Source organism: Archocentrus centrarchus, chromosome 20, assembly GCF_007364275.1.
Source record: "Archocentrus centrarchus isolate MPI-CPG fArcCen1 chromosome 20, fArcCen1, whole genome shotgun sequence".
Lineage (NCBI taxonomy): Eukaryota > Metazoa > Chordata > Actinopteri > Cichliformes > Cichlidae > Archocentrus > Archocentrus centrarchus.
The window spans coordinates 12,238,822-12,261,445 of record NC_044365.1 but is presented as its reverse complement, the minus strand read 5'-3'; the positions used below and the strand labels follow the sequence as shown (position 1 = coordinate 12,261,445).

The window sequence follows — 22,624 nt, the reverse complement described above, 5'->3', positions numbered from 1 at the left end:
TTTTTTCCTCCCTTCATTTGGTCAGCTGAAATTTTCTACTTCTGGTAACTTTCCTTCTCTTCTTGTCACTGGATGCCATGCTGATTTTAATTTCCTTTCCCGTTCCTCCAATAGTAGGAAAACACCGTCTACTGAGTAATGCAGTTCACACAGAGAGCACTGTGTTGGACATTAAGCACAGCAACATTGCTGTTGTTGATAAGCGGAATCCAAACTGCAGGGAGACGTGACACCCACACAGCTGCACAATAAAACCGAAATATTACTGACTTGTTGGCCTTCCTGTAATAGGTCTCAGTGACCTGCAGTCCTTCCCTGCTGTGCCACCTTCTGATCCGAACTATCCACACAGTTCTCTCCATTCATTCCCGTCAATAGATCGTCTCCTTCATTTCCTTAAACGTGCATACATATAAGCGAGAATGTGGGGAATCTCACACCGCAGATATGTGGACATACGTATGCAGTGATACTGACATTGAAAAATCCTTTTTGCATTTGTGTGTGTGTGTGTGTGTGTGTGTGTGTGTGTGTGTGTGTGTGTGTGTGTGTGTGTGTGTGTGTGAGTTTGGCTAAAAAAATGGATTACTTTTCCTCTAGGGTGAAAAGTGGATGGGAGTATATGAAGCAGCCTGCTCAGCTCTCTTGCTTATCATCCACCCCTCCACAGGAAGGCACAGCCCAGATTTCTGCTAACAAAGGCCCAGACTACAGTCATACTAGGCTGGACATTTAAAACCAGTGGGCTTAGAACCGCAGTGCTGCATAAATGACAGAAAGTTTGGAACTCTTCTGCATTCAAAAGTGGGCTCAGCAACTATGAGTTATTACTGAACAACTACATCACAGTGGGAAAGTGTTTTTTTTTTCCTCAGTGAGGCAGGTCTACTGTAGCATGTTAGGATAGGAAAAAGCTCTCCAGCATCTTGCTAAACTGAAGCAGCTGATCTGTTTATCACACTGTGTACAAATCCACTACGGTTTTAGGACCCTTTTTTTCCTCTTCTTTTTCAAACGATGCTATTGTCATTAGTAAACATCGCCGTTTCTTTCACAGCTTTTTCTACTGTGAAAGAAGCTTAGAGACCAAATCCACAAGGGAGTGATGTTTTGTAGCGCTCCGCACTTACCCTCCTCCTCCTCACCAGCATCCACATGCTCATGATGTTTGTGATGTTTTGTGCATAAGAATGAGGTGAAGGAGCGAAACTTTAACCTACCCCCTCCTCGCTCTCTCATCACTTTCTTATCCCCCCCCCCCTTGATTGTGTGCCACAGAGAGTGACAATTTAAAGTGATAGTCTAATCTTCTTGGATTGTTTTGCATGGGTAAATATTTTGAAGCGCTTAATCTAACTGAATGTAATGATGCATTGATGGGGGTAATTTATTATTCAATCAGGCTCGCGTGGAGGCTGATTACTGGAGTGATGGCAGTGTATATGTGCATGGAAACATTTGCGTACACACACACACAAACACACGCAAACATACTCAGCCTGTCATCAACCCACAGTGTGCATATGTGAGCAATTCTTGTAAATTACCATAAGAATGAAAATGGGAGAGACCAAATCTCACAGAAGTGGCTTGGCGCGCCTTGCCTCTGTGACATGGCTTGCATGAAGTGCTGTCTGCTGCGGCAGAAGCAGCTTAGCGGCTGTCGTTCGGACAGAATCAGCATGGTATCGCTGGTAATGGGGGGGGGGGCTGGAAAAAAAAGAACATGGGGTTGTTGGAATCCAGACATCCACTGTGCCTCTGGCCCCTTATGCTGCAGTCTGCCTCACTCCTGGCCAGCCTATCTATATGCTAAGTGCTGCTGGCAAACCAGACTAAACAATTCTTATGTCTGGGAATGATGGTGAGCTCTTGTCTCGGCTTATTTGGCCCTCCCCAAACTCATACGAGACTCAGTGCGTGTTTGGTCTATTTTTTTCTCCTATTTTGTGTTTAAGGAATGAACTCTGTGTGTGTGTGTGTGTGTGTGTGTGTGTGTGTGTGTGTGTGTGTGTGTGTGTGTGTGTGTGTGTGTGTGTCTGCTTACTTGGGACCTCATTGTCTGGAAAGCTTCCCCGGTGCATGATTCATCATCTCTGTCCTGATTGTTGAGTCAACTCATGACCATTTATCTCTAACCACACGCAGACTCACACAAACACACAGATTGCTGTATTGTATAGAGATTTAACCTATATCACACACAGTAATATTTTATCACCGATGCACCACTTACAATCCTTATCACTTACCCGTCTTGATGCTTGTAATTATAGATAATGTAATTTCTGTCCGATGCAGGAAGTAGTCCTGCGATTAGCCACACAAGCCTCAACTCTCTGTATCTCCTTTCAACATATGGTGCATCATAGCTTTCCTTATCCTTCTTTATCTGCCCAGCTATGGTGCTGCATCATTGTACATGTATCTCTTATCATGTTAAAGCTAATTCATTTGTCTGTGTGCCCTTCCCGCTCTCTCTCTCTCTCTCTCTATGTTGTATCACCTTCAGAGCACAGAACATTTTCAAGCAGGCGATGCGTTCCCCGCGGATCCTTTTCCACGTGGTCCCCGCAGCCATGAAGAAACAATATGAGCTACTGTCGGCACAGAATGAGCTCAGCCCACCTCAACTGAACAGAGTTCACTTTCGCCAGGAGTCTCAGCAGCCAGCAGACAGGTCCAGTCTGACTGGGGGGCTGACACCCAGATCTGGACAACAATCGGGCCTCAGCCACAAGTGGGTTTGACCTTCCTCTATTTTTATTAGATACAATGTTTTTCTGTCATTTTGTTCCAAAAGGACAAAAGAGCAGCTTAATTGTAATTTGTAACTTAAACATCTGAGTATGCATCACTGATCATCTTCTTAAAGGCCTATTTTATCTACATATTTATATATAACTCTGCAGCCACCATGGTTCCCTCGCAGGGAGCACTCCAGACTCAAGTCGACGCTTTGCCACTTTACCCCACAGTTTGGTCTCCAGGACCGCATCGGCCCCTTCCCCTTCCCTGCAGCGCAGGATAAGCTCAAATGCTTCTGACACCTCCTACCTGAAGAGCAAAGGTCGCAGATTCAACGTCCAGCTGAAGAAAGGTGGGAAAATTCTTGCAAGAAGACTTAACAGCTAGTTGACTTTGCTTTTTTTATTATTATTATTTTTCTTAGAGTTTAGAATTGCTTCTGCCAAACTTTCTGTCAGCCTATCCATTGGCAGATTACATCAGCCTCCACTCTTATCAGCAGAAAGCTGGAGAAGAGTCCTGCATATCTGATCAAATCCCAGCATCAAAGAATATATTCTTCACAAGACAGACTTAGCATTTTAACATTTAACTTGCACTTAAAGTTTGCTGTCAGACTCAAACATGCTGTTTCAGAATTTTGGTCATAAAGCAGCTAATGTGAAACCGATAAAGTGGTTCATTCATTTAGCAAATAACAATCTTTGTTTTTCTGTTTCTGTCTCTATCAACCCTGATACTCAAGAGACTTCTCATCACCTGTTAGCATTTACATTTTCCAGAGCAAAGAATTCGTCCAGGGACTCTTAAAGCAACCCAAAATCCTTCTGGAAATATTAAAAAAAAAAAAAAAAAATCCTCTTGCCTTTAGGCTTTGTTTAGCGGAGCAGACCAAAAGCAAACACAGATCAGCCCTGTCTTGAAAACAGTTTGTGGTTTCATCCATTCATGCTACATCACCGCGGTCTTGTGGTTGAAACATTAACCTTCAGCAATCCATCCACTTCCAGCTGAGCTTGGTTTATTTGTGGACTTGGACAGACCTTTGATACTGGAGCAGTAGTATTTATTTGTGGTGGGTTTGGTGCCAAGCCATGTTATTTTCACAGGTTAGCCATCTTTATGTGAATTAACAAACAGTAGGAAGTAGAGTGAAACAGTTCTAAGGTGATTTCCCTACACCCTCCCTTTCTTTCTTTGCTCCTTTTTTTCCCCCCCTGTTCTGGGAGCAGATGTTTAGTTGAAAGCTGGCACCGAGGCCTTAGCACCGAGCTTCAGGGAATAGTGCAGCAAGTGAGGGCAGCAGTGCGGGCTAAATGTAAGGCACTCTGGGGAAATGCAGTCACAAGCTGCTCTAAAATGCTTGGCAAAGGTTTCTGAGCACTGCCACCAGAGTCCTTAGACCGCATGGAGCTGAAGTGCAACTTATATTTATTTGTTTATAATGTGATAAAGTCCCCCCACCCCATTTTTCCAGCACACACGCCTCTCATTTCAGGGAGAAGTTGGTAGAACTCCAGCCACAAGGCCGATGCCTGTAGTTTAGTTTATTTTCACTAGCCACATGGCTTCATGGTCATTATGAAACATTTCAGCACCACTCATAACTCTCAAAGTACAGTGTGTATCCTCTCGCCCATGTGACAGAAATGCTTTCAAAGGTTATTGCTCACGATTTCAGCTGGGTTCACTGGAATGGCTGCGCCTCACTTGTAAACTTCAGCCATTTGTGAACTCTAAACGGAGATAAATTATTGTCCAAATGTTATTGAACTGGGAATTTAACGAAGCACTAAAAACCAGCTGAGTCGAGGGAAGTGCGCCTCTGAAATCCATTTTGACAGTTCCGTTTGATTACCATCGCGCTAATGCACTTCCAGAAAGGCTTCGGCAGTTTTGTTGTTGACTTGTTGTAATTGTTGCGATTCAGCCTAAGTGGCTCCGAGTTCCAAGTGGCAGGAGCAGATCCTGAATGGCAAATTAACAAGAGTGCCTTAATCAAATACTGCTGTCGAAAAGGACATACGCACCCCATTAAGTCATTCTAATGTGCCTCAGCCTCTCTTCATGTTTGCTGTTTAATTGGCTTACTGGAGCCAGGATTTCAACTAATCCAGAAAGGGACGCAATTACTTTTACCGCGGTCTGGTCCGGTACCTAAAATAAATACGTCAGTGGTTAATTAGCGCAGGCATGTTAACGATGCATTCTCCTAATTACCTGATTGGAGATTTGGATTTGGGCTGTGTGTTGGGCAGTGGTTCGTGAAAGGGGTCAGAGTGGAAAGGGAATCAGAATAGGATGTAATCGGATTTATGTGGTTCTTAAGCTGTAATACAGAGACATCTTCACCTTTTTGTTAAACGACATCTGCGTTAGTTTACCCTCTTTTTTTAGCCACTTAAACACATAAAAAGCATCTACGTTAAGTGGAGAACCTTCTACAGCAACTACAGGACCTTTTATTAAAAGTTTTGCAGTCAAACTGCAGATTTAATATTCAACATCAGCGACGACAGCTATTTCTGTCTGCTCAGTTCTCGCGCTGCAGTGATGGACAGATCACAGAACATCATTATACTCAGCAGCTCAACTTTCTGACTTAAAAGCGATCTCTTCATCACCGTTCCACAAGTTTATTTGTGTGCAGGAGCCATGAGAAAGTTGCCAGCCACGCTTCTCCCTCTCAGAGTTCCCTGTTCATCAACACCATCACTGTCAGGGAGACGACAGACAGTTCGACAGACTGCTAAATAGACATACAGGGAAAAGTAGGTCATGATGAACCATCAGAGGTGCTGACAGCTCTGTGAAATGAGCAGCTACTTTGACATGAATACTAATCACTGCTGTTAGCATCAGAAAAGCCTCCACTGAAACCACCGAGCACCACTTTCCAACTTGACTGGTGGGAAATGCCTACAGCTAGGTGATGCATTGGGGAATCTTAACCACCCCTCTGAAAAATTGTTCCCAGTGACTCATCTAGTTTTGTTTTTCTAGCACAATAATTGTGTGGTTTATCACATACAGCTGACATTTGAACTACTTCGTGCTTTTATTTGAAAAGATTCGTGTCTGGTCAGCAGAAAAGGTTAGACCTGAGATCGTCTTATTTATCCGTTATTGCATTTGCCTACTTCCTCCAGAATATCAATTCATATTCATTTGAGCAACCTTAAAGGTCAGCCTTAAAGCCTAAAGCAAATGGCTTTGTCCAGCTGATGCCTAAAGTCATTTATCACATGCAGTTGTTGAATTTTACTGCACTTGGAAAAGACACAGGTTTCTCCTCACATATAAAAGTAATAAGCACGTCTTAGTGATCACTGCTTTCTCCATTAGGCAAACTTCAAACTGCCTATATATCATACAAGACTGCTTTGACCCAGACATGATTTTTGCACCGCCTTTGTGGCCTGCCTTTGCACCGAAAATCCAGAGGTTTTTTTTTTTTTTTTTTTTTGGTTAAAAACCTGGCACATGCTGTAGCGCAGAAAGATTTAGAAATAAGCACTTTAGCCATTTAGGTGTCCTGCACTATAGTTTAAGGCAATATTGAACAGCATTTTAATGCATTCCCCAATCTATAGTCATTCATTTCTCTCTTCCTAGTCTGGGTCCAAACTGGTCTTTAATCTGACCGTGACTTCCAGGATTGGCTTTAAAGTCCATATGCACTCATTTAAAACACTCAATTTTGGTTCATAGCACTGATACTATATTTAAAGTTAGGGGCATGTTTTGCATCCAAAAAAATGAAACACACCCACATGGAAAATAAATGAAAAATGCCAGGATGGACGCAGGAATGTCTGTATTAACTCTAGGAAGTTCAGAACATGGTAGAAAGCTCATCATTTGATCCCCGCTTAGTGGATTAAAAGTTACTTTGTTCACGTTGCATGCCCTTAGCAGTATTTATGCACTCAACATGCTTTTGTCTGTTTGTGTACAGACTTTTGAAACGAAACCAAGAATATGAATATGTGACCATCGTTATGTGGATGAATAAATTGTGCCTTAGTGACATTTAAAGCTTGTGCAGAGTTTCTGGAATGCTTCACTAAACACAAACATTTGCATTATTTTTCTCCTCCCTCCTCACAGTGCTGAAAACCTGTATTACCAGCATGATATTTTAGAGGGGTAATTACAAGTGAAACACGTGGACACGCAGTCTTTCGATGCGCTGCACCCTGCTGCCAAACTTCCCGGCACGGCGTGTTTGCATCAAGAGGGAAAAGCGATCTGTTGTGTTTTGTGAAATGTCACATTACCTTTCTAAGTATCTTTAACTCTTAACTAGGTCCAGAGGGTCTTGGATTCAGCATCACATCCAGAGACGTCCCGATTGGTGGCAGCGCTCCCATTTATGTTAAAAATATCCTTCCCCGAGGTGCCGCCATCCAAGATGGTCGACTTAAAGCCGGAGACCGGCTGCTGGAGGTGGGGCGGTGCTGTCAAACGACCTCTAACCATGATACAGAGTTCAGCAAGTGTGTTCTGTGAGATTGTATGTTATTTCAGAGACGAATTACTCTTTTCCTGATATGACTTTGTTCCTAAATTCAGTCTTACTGAGCCTTTGTTGGAGTGAGCCGGATACGCCGCGTTCCCCTCGGCTATAACAATTCAGCTACAGTTTAGAATTTCTAAGAAAATGTGGTTAGATGGAACAATATTTTGATTACGCTTCAGTCAGACTGACATGGAAATCAGTGAGTGTTCCCTTTAGGGGGAAATAACCCATATTTAATTCCAGCTCCAACTGGCTCACAGGGTAATCTGCATAAAGGTTATGTGGAGGCCATAGTCCTCTTTTTAACACCGACTTTAGTTTAGCCTCTTGAGTGTGTATCTGTTGTACATTTATTGTTGCAAGCATGGGTTTATTTTAGTGTTTATGACTCCATGTATGCAGGTCAGTGGAGTGGACCTGAATGGTAAAAGCCAGGAAGAGGTGGTAGCCCTGCTTCGAGCCACACCCATGGGTGGAACCGTGAACCTGTTGGTGATTCGCCCGGAGGACTCCCTGCTGCCCCGAGAAGTGGTCAGTACCCAGCCAGCGGCTCATAAGAATTTTCTCGATATTTATGGGGAGTTTGAGAGGAATTGCGCAGGAAATGCTGTGATTTTTCTCATTATATTGACAATCATTCTGTAGTCGTAATAAAAATAAGAATCTGACACTTGAATGGGAGAATAAGAAACTAGTCTAGATGGTGTGAGATTTCTTACACTTTGCGTTTATTACTTCTCAGTGGATATTAACCAAACTCCCATTGTCAGTTTGATAAAGCATATCCTACTTGATTCAATGAACTCTCTCAAGAAATCTGGTAAATGTCACTAAATGTCTAACATCCTGTACAGCTTGAATATGGATTTGTCATGGCGCCTGCACTAATATTCCCTTAACTGCTCCTCCGATCCATCAACTTCCCCATCTTTCTGTCTATTTTTGTTTTATTATGCTGTCTGCACTGATTTGAATTTAACATCCATTTGTTTATTGTGCAACTCTGTCAGTGCTGTAATTATTAAGACTGGTGGATGGCTGCCGTCCAGTCAACGATTTCTCTCTAAAATATAAGGCTCTGAGCTCTGAGTTGACTCTCATTTGCCAGTTTAGGACAAATATTCGACTTTCCATGTGCAGGTCCCCCTTTAATTGTGGTTCATGCTTTTTTTTTTCTCTCTCTCTCTCGCTTCCCTCCCCACTCACACAGATGGTCAAATACACATTTCAGCACATACAGACACACAGAGCACTATATGCACACACAGGCACTTTGAAATGATGTGTCTAAGTGTGTCTAAACACACACAAATCCAGCTTTTGGACATATTCAAATACACACTCTCGCCGTGAGCCACACAGTCTACATACAGGGTGACTTTGGCTGTCGCGCGACAGATGGCGAGGGTACTGCCCCCGTCCAGCCTGCGCTCTGTGTCTGTGACAGCAGGCTTAGTCGTCACAGCACCTTGGCAGACCAGGGGCTCCTGATGCCAGCCTCGCTCCTTACCATAGCACTCAGCCTGGCACCCTGGCTGTTAACCCCGCCATAGGAGCTGTTCAACCTGTGGAATAATGGCCCTCTGAGAGAGTAGCCCGCTCCCCTAATGTGCTGTTTCTCCAGCCAGACGCCAGACACACTTTCATGCTTCTCACCATCATTTTCAAATTTAGGAATTATGATTAACTATTAAGGAAATCCCCAAAAGGACCTGTGCAGTCTTTTAATGTCTCACAGATGTTTATAAAGTGCACTATATTTTTGATGGCTGTGCATGGCTCACGGGCCACGGCTAGCATCAAACCTGTAACCTTCAGGTTATTCAGCTGGCTCTTTAACAGAACTAGTTAATACTCAAAACTAACTGGAGGGGCGCACCAAACTGATTCATGCGGCCCTGACAGCAGCTGAATGATGCTGTGAGGGCTTTTTTTTAAAACCGCACGCCTGCTCCTGGCTCGTCTACTTACGAGTGTTGTGGAATGAGAGGTTGATGGCTGCACTCTATTAGCTCCTCAGGCATGATGTGATTAGGAAAAAAAAAAAAATCCATCATGCAAAACCTGTCTAATAATCTCCTTTCTCTTTTTGTTTTTGACTTCGCCCTCTCTTGACCGACACGTTGTGCGAGACTGCTGGTTAATATTTCATCGCTTGCCATGGCAGATTAACATTTTCTTTTCTTTTTTTTTAATTTTTACTCTCTCGCTTACTGTTCCTTTTTAAAAAATTTCTTTCTCCCTCACAGTTTCACATTTCCCAGCAGTGCTTTCACAAATCTCAATAATCCCTACAAGTATGTTCATAAAAATCAGATAAGGAGGCCAAGGCTCTGCCGGTGACAGTTATTGCAAATAAAGCATGGTAGAAAATTGTGGCTGGTAATTGCCTCCTCTGTCACACACTGTGGATGGGTAGGTGATGTGTGCGTGCATATATTTCTGCTCCACACTGTACTGGCGCGGCACACATAGCCGCACACCTATGGATGAGCGTTTATGTGCTGTCATTCATGCCGTTCCTCGAATGACAGTGCAGCAGTTTTAAGTTTCAGAATGAGTGGCGTGCCAGAGATATCCCCACACACAGACACATGTGGGAGCCCCCCCCCCGCCGCCGCCATATAGATGAAAACAAAAACGAGACCTTTTTGTCTAGTTGGCATTTGCCCGCTGATGTTTAATGTCAGCATTGGAAATCCCTTCGTGCCTCTTTTTGTTTCGATGTTTTCTTGCACGCTCGCCGTCCTGCTTGCGCCCCCAGAGGAATTAATTTACTCTCCCAGCATGTTCGCATTGCATCTTTAATTACCACGGTCAGGGTGTATTTTGACATGCTTTCAGTAGCAATAGCGGGAGCTCTCAATAGCTTTCAATAAATATGTAATTGCAGGAAGGAGAAAAGGTTAAATGGTAATAGAGGAAAATGGGGCAATGCGGCTGTGACTGCTGCCTATTTTCCGCTCTCCTCTCTGAGGATGTCAATAGATATATTCAGACATACAGTATATTCTATCAGAGAAGCGGCTTCAACCTTTACTAAACTCCAGACTCATCAATAACAACTTTGTTTTTAGACACTATGTTCTTCTCTACAAAGCCTCCTTCATCCTTAAACATGTCTTAGAAGGTTGGAGATCTTTTGCATTTTGTTTTGTTGTCATGTTTGCTTCTTCGCTTTTGAACCTCGTGGCCTTTAAGCGTAGAGAGAAGTGCTGAAACAGGGAGAAGACAGCGCTGTCTTAATATTCAACTCAAACCCTAGATGCAGTAGTGGGCTTTGATCAATGGCTAGGTGAAAAAAACCTTGACAGCTCAGGGAGTTTGAGTCAGTGATTTCAAGGCAAGAGATTAAAGGGTGGAAGTCGGATGAATTAGTGCCCCCTATGGGTTTGGAGGTAGAAAGACTTTATGAATTCTTTGTGAGCGCCGCTTGTGTCGTCACACCTTTGTGATTGTTCCTATTAGAGGTGAAAGTGAGTGGAGAAAGTTTGTATCTTTATATAAAGAAAGAGAGGAATAAGATAAAGAAAAGGCTAAAGGTTAAAAGGTCAAATGCAACCATCTCCCTCACATTAGTCTAACTACAACACCACTGTCTCACTTCTCCATTCACATGAAACTGTCAGGTGCGCACACCTGCCTAGGGAGATTGACCACAGCAAGGCTCGACAGTGTAAGTTTTTCTAACAAACACACACTCACCCACAGACTGCTACATTTTCTACATGAAACCGAGAGAAGACACATTTCACACTGCAGCACATAGCAGAGTGGATGTTATTTATTGTAGCCATTTATCTCCCAGCGTGCAGCACTGTTTGTGCTTATAGCTGCAAGCAGTGCTTTGCCTTCATAGTGGATATTATAATCCCCCCCCCCCCCCCCCCCCCCCCCCCCCCCCCATAATAACAAAGTCAAACGTCATGCTTCATTGTGCAACAGGCAATGGCAGCCGTCAAAAAATGAGGCACTGCTCATGGCTTCTCCTAAAGATGTTTGTCCACACCCTGCCACCTGTGATTGAACTCATTCCTGCGTTGCTATTTAGAGCAGACACAGGAAAAGAAAAGGGGGGGGGGAGGCGTGTATAATCTGAAGCATTTTATTATTACATCAATAAGGAATAGGAAGAAATATAGCACAAAACACTTCGCTACAAGTTAAGTGAACTAGCCCGTTGCTTTTGCTGCTGTGTCCCACTTATGCTTACATTAGATATGTTTTAAACAATGCCACAAATGCAGAATCTCACACACACCATTGCATTCCTTAGTCACACACTGTGTGCTCAAATACCATCATAACAGTGCCCGTGCCTGCCCTTACATCATTCCGTGACCCTTCAAGAACAGCATATTTTCCTTCCGAGACAGGAGCGCGGACTATGGAGAACAGATGGGCTCGCGCAGCCACTGTTGTAACACTGAGACACATAAGAGCAATTAAACAGTACATTAAAAACCTCTCTTTATGATCATATCACACTTGTCACTGATCCATTAGTAGCTATATCTGCCAAGCAATGAGGATCTTAATTGCACGATTAATTCTGGCCTCAGATTGATGTGACAGCCGAATTTATGGCTCATGTGAATGTTGAGGACGCGCAGACAAATGCGTGACACTGCTGGTTAAAATTATAGCACACTAATGGCCTGTTTCATAAGTGCCCACCCCAGTGGCCTGGTTTCATATTCTGCCTGGTATGTTTTTACCACTGTGCTGTAACTGCGACATTCAGAACTACTCCATTTAATGATTGTTTTATCTCCAACATAGGTCTCAGAAATGATTATATACAGTAGAAATAAAAGCATTGGTGCCCCAGAATAGAATAGATAGAAGGTTAGAAATTGCTTTTGATTTCAAAAATCAAGCAATCGTCGCCCATATTTATTCACAGCCGATCTTTTTTCTAATCATTCCTTTAACAGTACTGCACAGCTGGCTTTTGTTGTAGTGCCTGCAGTACAGTAAGGTTCCCATTCATGATTTGGCTGTGTTAAAGTTGGAAGGCAAGAACAGACGTATGAAGCTGTATTGATTTCCCTGCTGCAGAGATCCATTTACCGAGCCGGTAGAGGGAGAAATGAATTGATATCAAGCAAACAAAACACAATCCCCTGTCTTTGGAGGCAACTAAATTATACACAGATCTGCTCTGTCAGAGCCAAGTTCAATCCTCCTCATTCATTTATACACTCCTCAACGCAGTACAGCGCAGGTTACATGGAACGTTAAAATGCAAGAACAGAAGAGTAACCAGTCCATCTTTGGCCATGGATACATCTAACAGCTAGAGTGAAACAATAAACTCTAATAGCGAATCAGCTCCTTGCTTTTAAAAATGTAGCAATTTTCCTTTTTAACTGCCATCTGTGACTTGGCTGATATCTTTCAGTGCTTTAACAGTGACGCTTTTAGAATAAACCATTTAGCATATTCCACTGAATCATGATAAACAGGGCTATTTTAAGCCATGTGCTAGCCACATCTTTGGTGTTAATATAATTAGATGTCTCCAAGAGTAATGTTTTTCTTTTTTTTTTTGACTGACTGTAAGGGTGATGTAATTCATTGAAACTTTTAATAATAAAGTGCCAAAGACAGAATCTTTCTTGTGTGTCTTTTAAGTGGCTTATTTATATTACAGCAGGTGACAGAGCCAGCTATTTTACCTAAGTAAAACTTGGCGAAGACCTCGAGATGATTAATCATTTCTGGAGAGTTGGTCATTTAAGGTGTTCCAACCTTTTCGCCGGTATTCACACTTCTGTAATGAATTCCCGGTCTCCCGCTATGATAGAGCTTAAAAAACAGACCAGCCGCAGGAATATAAATGGATGTAATCCTGCAAATTGCTCTAATAATACTAATGCGCAGCAATCGCTGACCCCTCATCTGTAAATCGGTTCTGAAAATACAGTCGGAACTCAGGTGAAGTCAAATTACAGGAATTGCTCTGAAGACCTTTGGAAAGGAGCATTGTAGTGCTGTGGTTTGGCAGTGTGCAATCAGTGTGAGCGCCTGTGACTTTAGAGCTCTTCAGAACAGCTTGGCAGCATCAGTTGCATCTTAGAGGTTGCTTTGGCTTCCACTTTATGCTTTTTAAAAAATGCCTCTAAGATGATAGGACCACGGTGATTTGGTGATTTGGTAGGTAAGGCTCCACTATGTTACTGTGGCACTAAAAACCTCTATAAGGAATCCATCTTGTCAGGACACTTTTCCTCTCTCTCTGATGTTTATCACGTCACATTTCCCTCCTTTTTTTTTCTCCTTCGTCCCTTTTGTTTCTCTCATTAATCATTAACACTATCTAAGGCTGATAAGTCCTTCTTGCAATATTAATTTGGCTCCTATAGAAATGCTTCCTTATCAAAGTGCACAGTTTTAGACACATACGCTGTCATAAATAAGGCTAATAATGCCAAGCATGGTTGAAGACAATGCCAGCCCGGTTTAAAAAAAAAAAAAAAATTCTGTGCGAGTCTCGTCAAAGCCACCTGTTTTCGTTTAGCACTTTTGAGCAGCTGTTCCCATAATTATGCTTGCTGTCAGTGCAGAGAACGGGAGGGTGCACCACAGCATTGTGCTATGCCGATAAACAAGGTAGTTAAAGGCCACTTATGGCGACACAGTTACTCTCCCGAAGGGGATTCAGCGTCTGTTTCCAGAACACATAATGGCTTGAAGTGTGTATGTGCAGTTGGACACAGCGAAGCGCTTTTTATCCACCATTAGCTAAAAATGAGAGACATCTGCTCTATGATGTGCATCTACGCTTTTGGTTCTACTGAAACGCCTTTGGAAACGTTCACACTTGCCAACTACGTTTAGAAAGTAGCCTTTTATTTTTAACGTTCCGTTTGATAAGATGAAATCGCTTCCTAATCGCTTACAGAAACACCCCCGTGTCAAGTCAACCGTGCTTATGAGCCTGTTTTTGGTTCCTCACCGTGAGATTCAGCCGGTGCCCTCGCTGATAGCCGGTTGCCATAATGTATTTGTTGTGATGTGGATAGATCTAGCCTCAGATGCCCTCATAGAAACAGACTTTAAGTCTGTTAATGAGCTTTCTCATTAGAAAATCCCTAAAGGGGACCGGTCCCAGTGCGTCAGCTCTGGGTCAGAATGTGCTGGATTGCTCAGTGAAGAGCATGTAACACACTTAAAACCTGCCACTGCCAGGTGTGCGCATCTTGCCTTTTGGTGCTGTCTAACAACTCGCCTCTCAACCCCTCACTGTACCTGAATTTGTTTTCTTGACTCTGAGATATTTAATATTCAGCCTCTTTGTCTGGAAATGTTGCAAGGAGAAACACCGCCAAAAGAAATTTGTGTTACAATACTTATCACTCGTGCACCACTTTTGCAATTACACCCATGGCTGATTTCTTTTAGCCCTTTTAAATTCATTTCCATTGACCTTTATGTCACCAAATTGGGCCAAGTGTGGATAGAAGTTTCCAGCAGTGTTAATTGTTTTAGGCAGCGATGTGCGGAGAACTCAGACTTACGTGTGAACAGAAATGATTGTAATTCATTTGCACTCTCTGTTTCACTCTCTCTCTGGCTTTTTTCTGATGCTCTCTTGCTCTGCCACGCACTTGCACACATCCAGCAAATATTCCTTGTTAGCATGTGACAAGTTAAGCAAGGTAGAAACAGTACAACAAGCCTAATAGGCAGGCGGGGCTCCTTTGCTAGCAAACGCTTCCTTTCTCTGCCCACTTTTATTCACCTAATTGTGAGCTTGGTGAAAAGCTATAGTCCTCGCCTGCCAGTAATGAACTGCTTCTAGGCTATCAAAGTGTTAATTAATAAAGGACTTAATGGTATAATAGACTGGTGCTGCAAGGCTGAGTCAGAGGGGACCAAAAAAAATTTACATGGTCTTCTGTTGTGATGAATTGGTCAAGTGGCTAGTCACTTGGGCTAAGGGGATAATGATAACAATGCTATTGCAGCCACTCCACCCAAAACTGGTGGAGGGTGAGTTTTTTGATTTTAATAATCAGGACCTTGCATATTTTCTGCTAGGGCTGCATGATTATGGCCAAAATGATTATCGCAATTATACTTTGGACTATTTTGTGAACAGGTCGTGCAAATAATAGATGGGAATAAACAGGCCCAGATCCATTGAAATTTTAATTTGTTTTGGAAGCCTGAGATAAGCTTTTAATAAACTGATGATATGAATCATGTTTACTATGTTAAAGATTTAATCTGCGCAGTGCACCTTTTTGGCTGCACATGCCCCTCAGCTTTGTCATAAATTTGTGAGAACGTCCACTTCTTTCCACCAAAACAATTTGGCAGCTTCCAAGCTGTTTGCTTTTAATACTAATCTATAGAGAGCAACGCAGTAACAGCCGCCACTGCGCCTAAGGGATGATATCCATCTCCAGGCAACTGATCAAACGCATATCAAAGGCGAAGATGAATGAATGACATATGACACATTCATCACTTTTATGCGCGTTACATTGGTCTGAGTGAATGCGTAGGCGCACGTACTGTACACTCAAGACTGTGCTAAATCACATCCCGTGTATACAGTTAACAGTAAATCTTCAAGCGACATCATTTAAATCAGAATGTGTGCACGTAACCGCAGCCATTCTGAACACTTGCGCAACCAGCGGTCCAACCACACAGGACCCCCCCTGGGGTAGCCACCATGTGTATGATAGCATGTAGAAAGCAAAAATCTCAGTAATATTTGAAGTGAGCCTTCTAGAAGCCTTTCTTTGTCACATATATACGTTAAGCACAATGAAGGGAAGCTGGGGTCAGATGCCGGGGTCAGCCGTGGAGCAGCTCTCCTGGAGTGGACAGGATTAAGGGCTCAGCTGGACCTTGATTCCCCATCTTCTTCTCAGTAACCCAGAGTCTTGACTATTGAGGCATTACTTTCCCCGCAGAGTGCAGAGTATATCATAGCCCAGTTGTTTGAGTTTTACTTTTCAGATTGGACAAATTTAAAGGTGATCTTATTTTAAAAAGGAAAGCTAACAGGAAACAACAGTAGGATGACCCAAAGGTGACTTTGTCTGTGTATGTTGGCATCATTTATTACCTTTTATGGGGACCATACATGGGGGGGGGGACTGGAGAAAGCAGATGTTGCGGTTATCGAGATGTGTTGTTCATATAACAGTTTTCCTGGTGCTTTTTCAAGTTGACTTCAGCACGTAACCTTTTCACCATTTTTACATCATTTCACTGATTGTCAGTACCTTTGTGCTCTCTGTCCCAGGTGCATCCACGGGGCTGAGCTTGGAACAATGAACTGACTTTCTTTTTTTCTCTTGTTCGGAGATGGCTGAATCCAGCTCTGCTCGAGTTGAATCCGTGCAAGAAGGCCTGTCAAGCAGCCTGACAAACTCATTCTTGGCTAGCGGCGCTTGTTCCTGTCTGATGAAAATGTTACACTGCTCTCTCATTCTCTGCCTCGGCCCTCTATTCCCGGAACACAGCTCTGAGTGGGTGGTTATTCTGTCATCATTTTGGAAGACAGTGTGCACACGTGCGCGCGCACACACACACACACATGTGCGCGCACGTGCAAAGACTCAGACTGTCCATCCAAAGTAATTTTTTCAACCAGTATATTACTATTGTCAGTTGCTGGGCTAAAAGCCTCAGAGGGAACATAATTCAAAGCTGCAAGATGTTTTATCAATTTATTTTAATAAAACATCCTGATTAAAGAAAAAGTTCAACCATGCCAATGACGCGCAGTGCCCGACGTCCATAACTGTTCTTTTCAGTGTATGTCTGTGTTATATTTTGTTGGAGTTGCATTGCAAACCAACTAATCTCAGCTCACACATTGAGGTAAAGCAGCTCCACTCTAACAGCTGTCAGAGTTTAGAGAAATTCTGACATGATGTCTTTGCAAGCTCCATACAAGAATGGTTATTTAGACAGTGTTGATGGCCTATATTTGCCCCTGTCCTGGATAACAAATTGTTTTTCAATAGTAATTTTTTTTTCCTTTCCCCTGTCTGCTTCATTCAGCAGTCTGAGGGAGAGGAAAGGAAAGGAAAGGGTCATTTCCTGGCAGTAACCGGTGATTTCTGTAATAGAACCTGCATTGCAGCACCAGGTGTTGAATGCCGTGTGATTAAATGGATTCCAGCGGTCTGAATTTACTAAGGGTCCAGTCCCAGACAAAGCCCAGTTGGTGAGTTGTACAGACAGGTGTACTGCTGCTTTAAAAGTTGGAAAAGAAAAAGGCACAGGGAAAGAAAAGGAGGCAGATATGAGGGCCGTCTGGAGAATAGGGGCTCCATCGGATGGTGTTGAAAAGAGCCTCCACCTGAATGCACCGTTGCATCCTAATAACTCCTCAGCCATTGAGAGAAAAAAAAAACCCACCTTGTGCTCTGCCTTTCCCCTCTTTCCTCTGTTTCGCTCTTCATCCGAGCAGCTGTGAAGGGCACCTGGCTGTGATCCATCTGACTGTTTGTGTGAACGGGTGTATTGATGTGAGTCTATGTAAAGAGATCTTGTGGTAGATTTTTTTTTTAGGGTTGATTGCTCTCACCTCCAGTCTTGTTAATGTAGATTTTGGGTGCCGTGGCAATAATTATGGTACAGTGGAATCTGACCAATCACAGTGTTACAACAATGCTCTCGAGCTTCCTGTGGAGCAGTGGCATGCGGTGTAATGTTTAATCTGCTGTACTGTATACATGATAACATGAGGAAAAAAAATGAACTGCTGTTAATGTAGCTAGGCGGCAGGTTAACTACACTTTGAAACATACAGAGTATGAGTATCAGACTATGAGTCCACAACTGTGGACCGAAGCCTCAGGTGTCAGCGCACTAGATTAGCTACAGTATGGTGGCTACAGCTCTAGAACTTCTGGTCAGCCCTTTACCAGATTTTCCAGGAGTTAAAAGCAAGAACCTGTCGGCTTCTAGATGCCTTTGTTGTTTTGTCTGCACAATTAGCTTCGTCTCACACCTCTTTTCCCCATTTGGAAACCAATGGAAACCAATGGAAACTGTCAGAAAAGTGACAGGAGTGGTTGGTTGATGGACTATTTTCCAGCTGAATTGATTTCGCTGGCTGATAGAAACTCATCAGTACTCTCTCACACCTCTCTGGCAGTTGAAAGGAACCATTTCTTGTTAACCATGCATGAAGAGTATGGCATTATTGGACCTACTTCTGTGATTTTGAAAAAGGGCCCATTGCAAAGGACAGGAGGATCAGGTCCTTAATGTGTGACAAATGATCTTTCAAAGAGGTGGTGTTCAAAGGAAGCCACTGTTGTTTGAGCATCAAATTGCTACCTGGCGTTTTCAAAGTTCTCTACTGTCCCCTACACGGAGCTCACGGTGGTGGAAAGGAATTAGCAGCACTCACCTAGACAGTGCAGCCAATTGACAGTGACAGCCCTGAGATATGTGACATGCTTACCATCCATTCGCTTTCTTCTGCTCCACTCATCTTACCCCCTTTATCTTGTGTCCTGTCTGCTTTCCATTTTCCTGTCATTCACAAACCCTCTTCTTTTTATTTTTTTCAGCTATTCTCTTTTATCTTTATTTTATTTAATTTATTTTTTTTAAACCATTTGAATGATAGTGACACTGCACAGGGGTGGGAGGCGGGGGTTCAATAGTTTACCAACTTTAGCAAGTAAGTGGAGTCAGCACAGCCCAAAAAAGATTTATTGCTTACTGTAGCAGTGCCAGAGCCATGACAAATATTCATTTTTTTACTCTTTCTTGTTAAATGCTGACTGACGTCAAAGAAAATAGATCTTAAAGATTCACCTCACCCTCTTTCTTCAATCTTTTTTTTAACATTAGCAAGAGAAAGATGACATCGTGTTAAACTCTGATGGTACACAAGAGTTAATGACCTTTGAGATCCCGCTGAATGACTCGGGCTCAGCGGGCTTGGGGGTCAGTGTCAAAGGAAACCGGTCCAAGGAGAACCACGCTGACTTGGGCATCTTCGTCAAATCCATTATTAATGGAGGTGCTGCTAGCAAGGCAAGTAACTGCTCCTCCACTCCTACCCTCTGGCCATTTCCTTGATGGATTTCATTCATGGTTTTGTTGTAACTCAAGGACACACAGGTGGGTGCAAAGATGGTGTGATACATGACAGACGATGTCACTGTGACTTGTAATGTAATATTTGAGTGGCATAAAAAGATTTGTTTTCTCTTGAGGCAGCTAACTCAGCAATATTTTATTATTTCTTTGAAAAATTAGACATGAATTTGCACTCATGAATAACAGTGTTATGCACTAGCTTGACATCCAACAAGTTAAACCGGGAATGGACATAATTTACAAATCAGAATATGTTGGAGAAAAGGGTTCATGCTAACCCTGGAATCACTGGCCTAAGTGCAGCCTCAGGAGCAGCTTCTGTTCAGCACTTAGGATGATTGTGTTTTATGAGCCGCGTTGCACTTTCTCATGATGGTTCTTGTCTGCAGGATGGCCGTCTGCGTGTTAATGACCAACTTATTGCAGTCAACGGGGAGTCGTTGATCGAGATGACAAATCAGGATGCCATGGAAATGCTGCGCAAATCAATGTCTGTAGAGGGTAACAAGCGAGGGATGATCCAGCTCATCGTGGCCCGGCGGGTGGCAAAAAACAATGAGGTAACTCAGCAGTCAGGGAGGAGTCACGCTGATGTGACTAATTGGCATCACTAGGAGTCAGATTTAATTGGTCTCCCTTTGTTTATTTTATTTAAATCAAGTATCCTTATTAATGCTCTAATCATGACCTCTCATAACATTAAGATGGACTGTGGGACATAATGTTTGTAATTGCTTTGTTTTGAATCAGTAAGGTGGAATAAGGTGAAGACACATAGAATGATGATGAAGGATAGCTACATATCAACTTGGCAGATAGATGATAATGATTTTCCTCTACCTTTCCACTGCTGCTAATCTATCCCCCCGTAGGTTTTTGGGAACTTTAAGAGAAGGACCTTTATGAAGCGACCACACCACCATGCAAATCTTCAAACATTCCCATTTCCTGTGTGAGACGCGTGATACCATCTCACATTTTCCCCATTCTCTGTGCAATTTTTCTTTGCTCACGGTGGGCCTTGATATGATATCTAAGAAGTACTTCACTGAGTTGTGATTGACAGCTCTGCAGAATAACACTGTAGGATTGGGAGATAAAGGAATATGCATTATGGCAAGGTGGATGTTTGTCATGAAGCAACAGTCAAGAATATTAAAGTGCCTTCATGAAATGTCCATTGTGATGCAAAACTTAACCCAGCCTACCATTTTTAAGAAAAGCTGTCATTCACATACAGTAGTGACACCCCCGCCCCCAAACGGATGTGTGTGGAAATGAAGTTGAATGGGAAATGTCATGCATAGTGTGACTGTATCCCAGCGTTGTGGAATGATGTGTGAATACATTTGCAGCCACATGCACCCCCTCCCCCCCCTCCCCCTGCAGCCAGAGGTTGTAGATCAGGTTTGATTAGTGTTGCTGTGACTCTAATTGGAGCCTCTGTCCTGTGGCTGTGTGTCAGTTTGGAGACTCATGCTGAGCCCCCCCCACCCCCCTACCTCCCGCTCCTTGTCCTTCACCCTCTCTGGTAACCCCTCACTCTCTAATTCTCTAAGCATCGCCTTTCTCTGTCTTCACCGTACGACAGCTCCTGCTACCCTGTGCAGCTGTTTTCACCTCCTTTCCTGCAGCTCGTGGTTCTCCACAGTCTAACAGGTTTTAGGCATTTAACATTTCTCAGGGAGAACACGGGAGGAATTTATTTGATTGGTGCTACTCTTTTACTACACAATACAGTTGTTCTTCTAAGTGCGGGTCAGTGTTCACTCTACACACACCCCCCACCCCACAGTTTTGCCTCTGCTTCTCCCTCTCTTCCACCCCACCTCCTGATTGAGGGAGAGGACACATGTCCCTCCTGGGAAAGCTCAGCCCCAAGGTTCAGTGAGCTCTATCACACTGGTCCAGTCACTCTCCTGTCGCCTTTAATCTCTCACCAGCAGGCAGACAGGTAGATAGACTGACACTCAGCAGACAGCTGTGCTACTGTCATTAGAAATGGCAAAAATATATATAACTCTCTATGTACTTTTTATTATTACACTACCACTCTGTAGGCAGAGAGATGAAAAGTGGTATTTATACATGAATCTGTTCAGAGAGAATTTGTGTGTTTGTATATAGCTTGCTATTTATTTCAACATTAGTTGCTACGAGACAACATGTTGGCAGTGTTAGAATGAAACCGAGTGTGTGAAACTAAACCAGAAGGAGATATATTAGTACATTTTAGATTCCATTGATCAAGGTCCCATTACAGGAAACCATACATTGCAGTGTTTTCAGGGAGCTTAGTGGTTGGAATAGATGCCTTAAAGTCACCGGAGGGTTATTTTAATATACTATGAGTGTCGAAAAGATAAGATTGTAAAGTGTAAGAATTTAAACCTCGAGTAAGAGAAGCAGAAGTTAAATGTCGACACAGGCTCCCAGCTGCCACATCGACCGCCCCTTTCCCCATGCTCTGCAGTATTGGCCCAGCAGATATGTGGGGAGCCTGCACCAGTTTGCCACTGTCACCCAGCCGAATGGGAGTGAGCACTGGAGGCCACCATTGAAATGAATCAGATCCATCACTGTCTGCAGGGGAGAGGAGCTGAGCAACACAGCCTAATGCATCAGAGTGGTGGTTTTGGGTGTGGGGAATGGGGTGGGGGGGGTTCAGTGGGTGCACTATATCCAGGCCACCCCACTCTGTGAAAATTGCATTGATTTCATCACCACCTTGCTTTTGTCCATTGGTCTGAACTGAGGGCATTTGTGGTGAAGCATAGCAGTGTCTTAGTAGTTTAAGCTTGTTTAGATTGGTGGGTATTTGGGGGAAAAAAATCCACCAGTCTCATTTTCTTCTACATAATGTAGCTGAAAATATAAATGGACTAGTTCTTATATAGCGCTTTTCTACTCAAAGCGCTTACACAACATATTTACCCATGCACACCCATTCATACAAGCACTTCCATGATTAACTAAGCTAAGTGCTTTAATTATCTAACATTCACACTCCAACGGTTGCGTCGGAGAGCAATTTGAGGTTAAGTATCTTGCCCAAGGATACATTGGCTTGTAGCGTGGAGTAGCCAGGAATTGAACTGCTGACCTTCCGATCAGTAGGTGACCTGCTCTACCTACTGAGCTACAGCCACTTATTCAGAGTATGCTGTATCTTTATAACCGATAAGGACCCCCGTAAACATGGATGGAAACATGAAACACCTTAATGGGAATATGAAATGCACTATGTGGCACTTGTAAAAC

General features: G+C 43.1%; 1 protein-coding gene across 3 annotated transcripts in view; it reads left to right on the top strand.

Annotated features, from left to right (window-relative positions):
- pard3aa (par-3 family cell polarity regulator alpha, a) overlaps positions 1-22,624 on the top strand; it is a 315,863-nt gene that overhangs the window by 157,560 nt on the left and 135,679 nt on the right. For 2 of the 3 annotated variants that reach the window (XM_030756195.1, XM_030756193.1), the window contains 6 exons: positions 2,513-2,740; positions 2,913-3,100; positions 7,058-7,197; positions 7,673-7,801; positions 19,112-19,297; positions 19,753-19,923. In XM_030756195.1, the coding sequence (XP_030612055.1) occupies positions 2,513-2,740; positions 2,913-3,100; positions 7,058-7,197; positions 7,673-7,801; positions 19,112-19,297; positions 19,753-19,923 (1,042 nt within the window). The remainder of the gene's footprint in view (positions 1-2,512; positions 2,741-2,912; positions 3,101-7,057; positions 7,198-7,672; positions 7,802-19,111; positions 19,298-19,752; positions 19,924-22,624) is intronic. The other variant, XM_030756194.1, reaches the window with a different exon arrangement.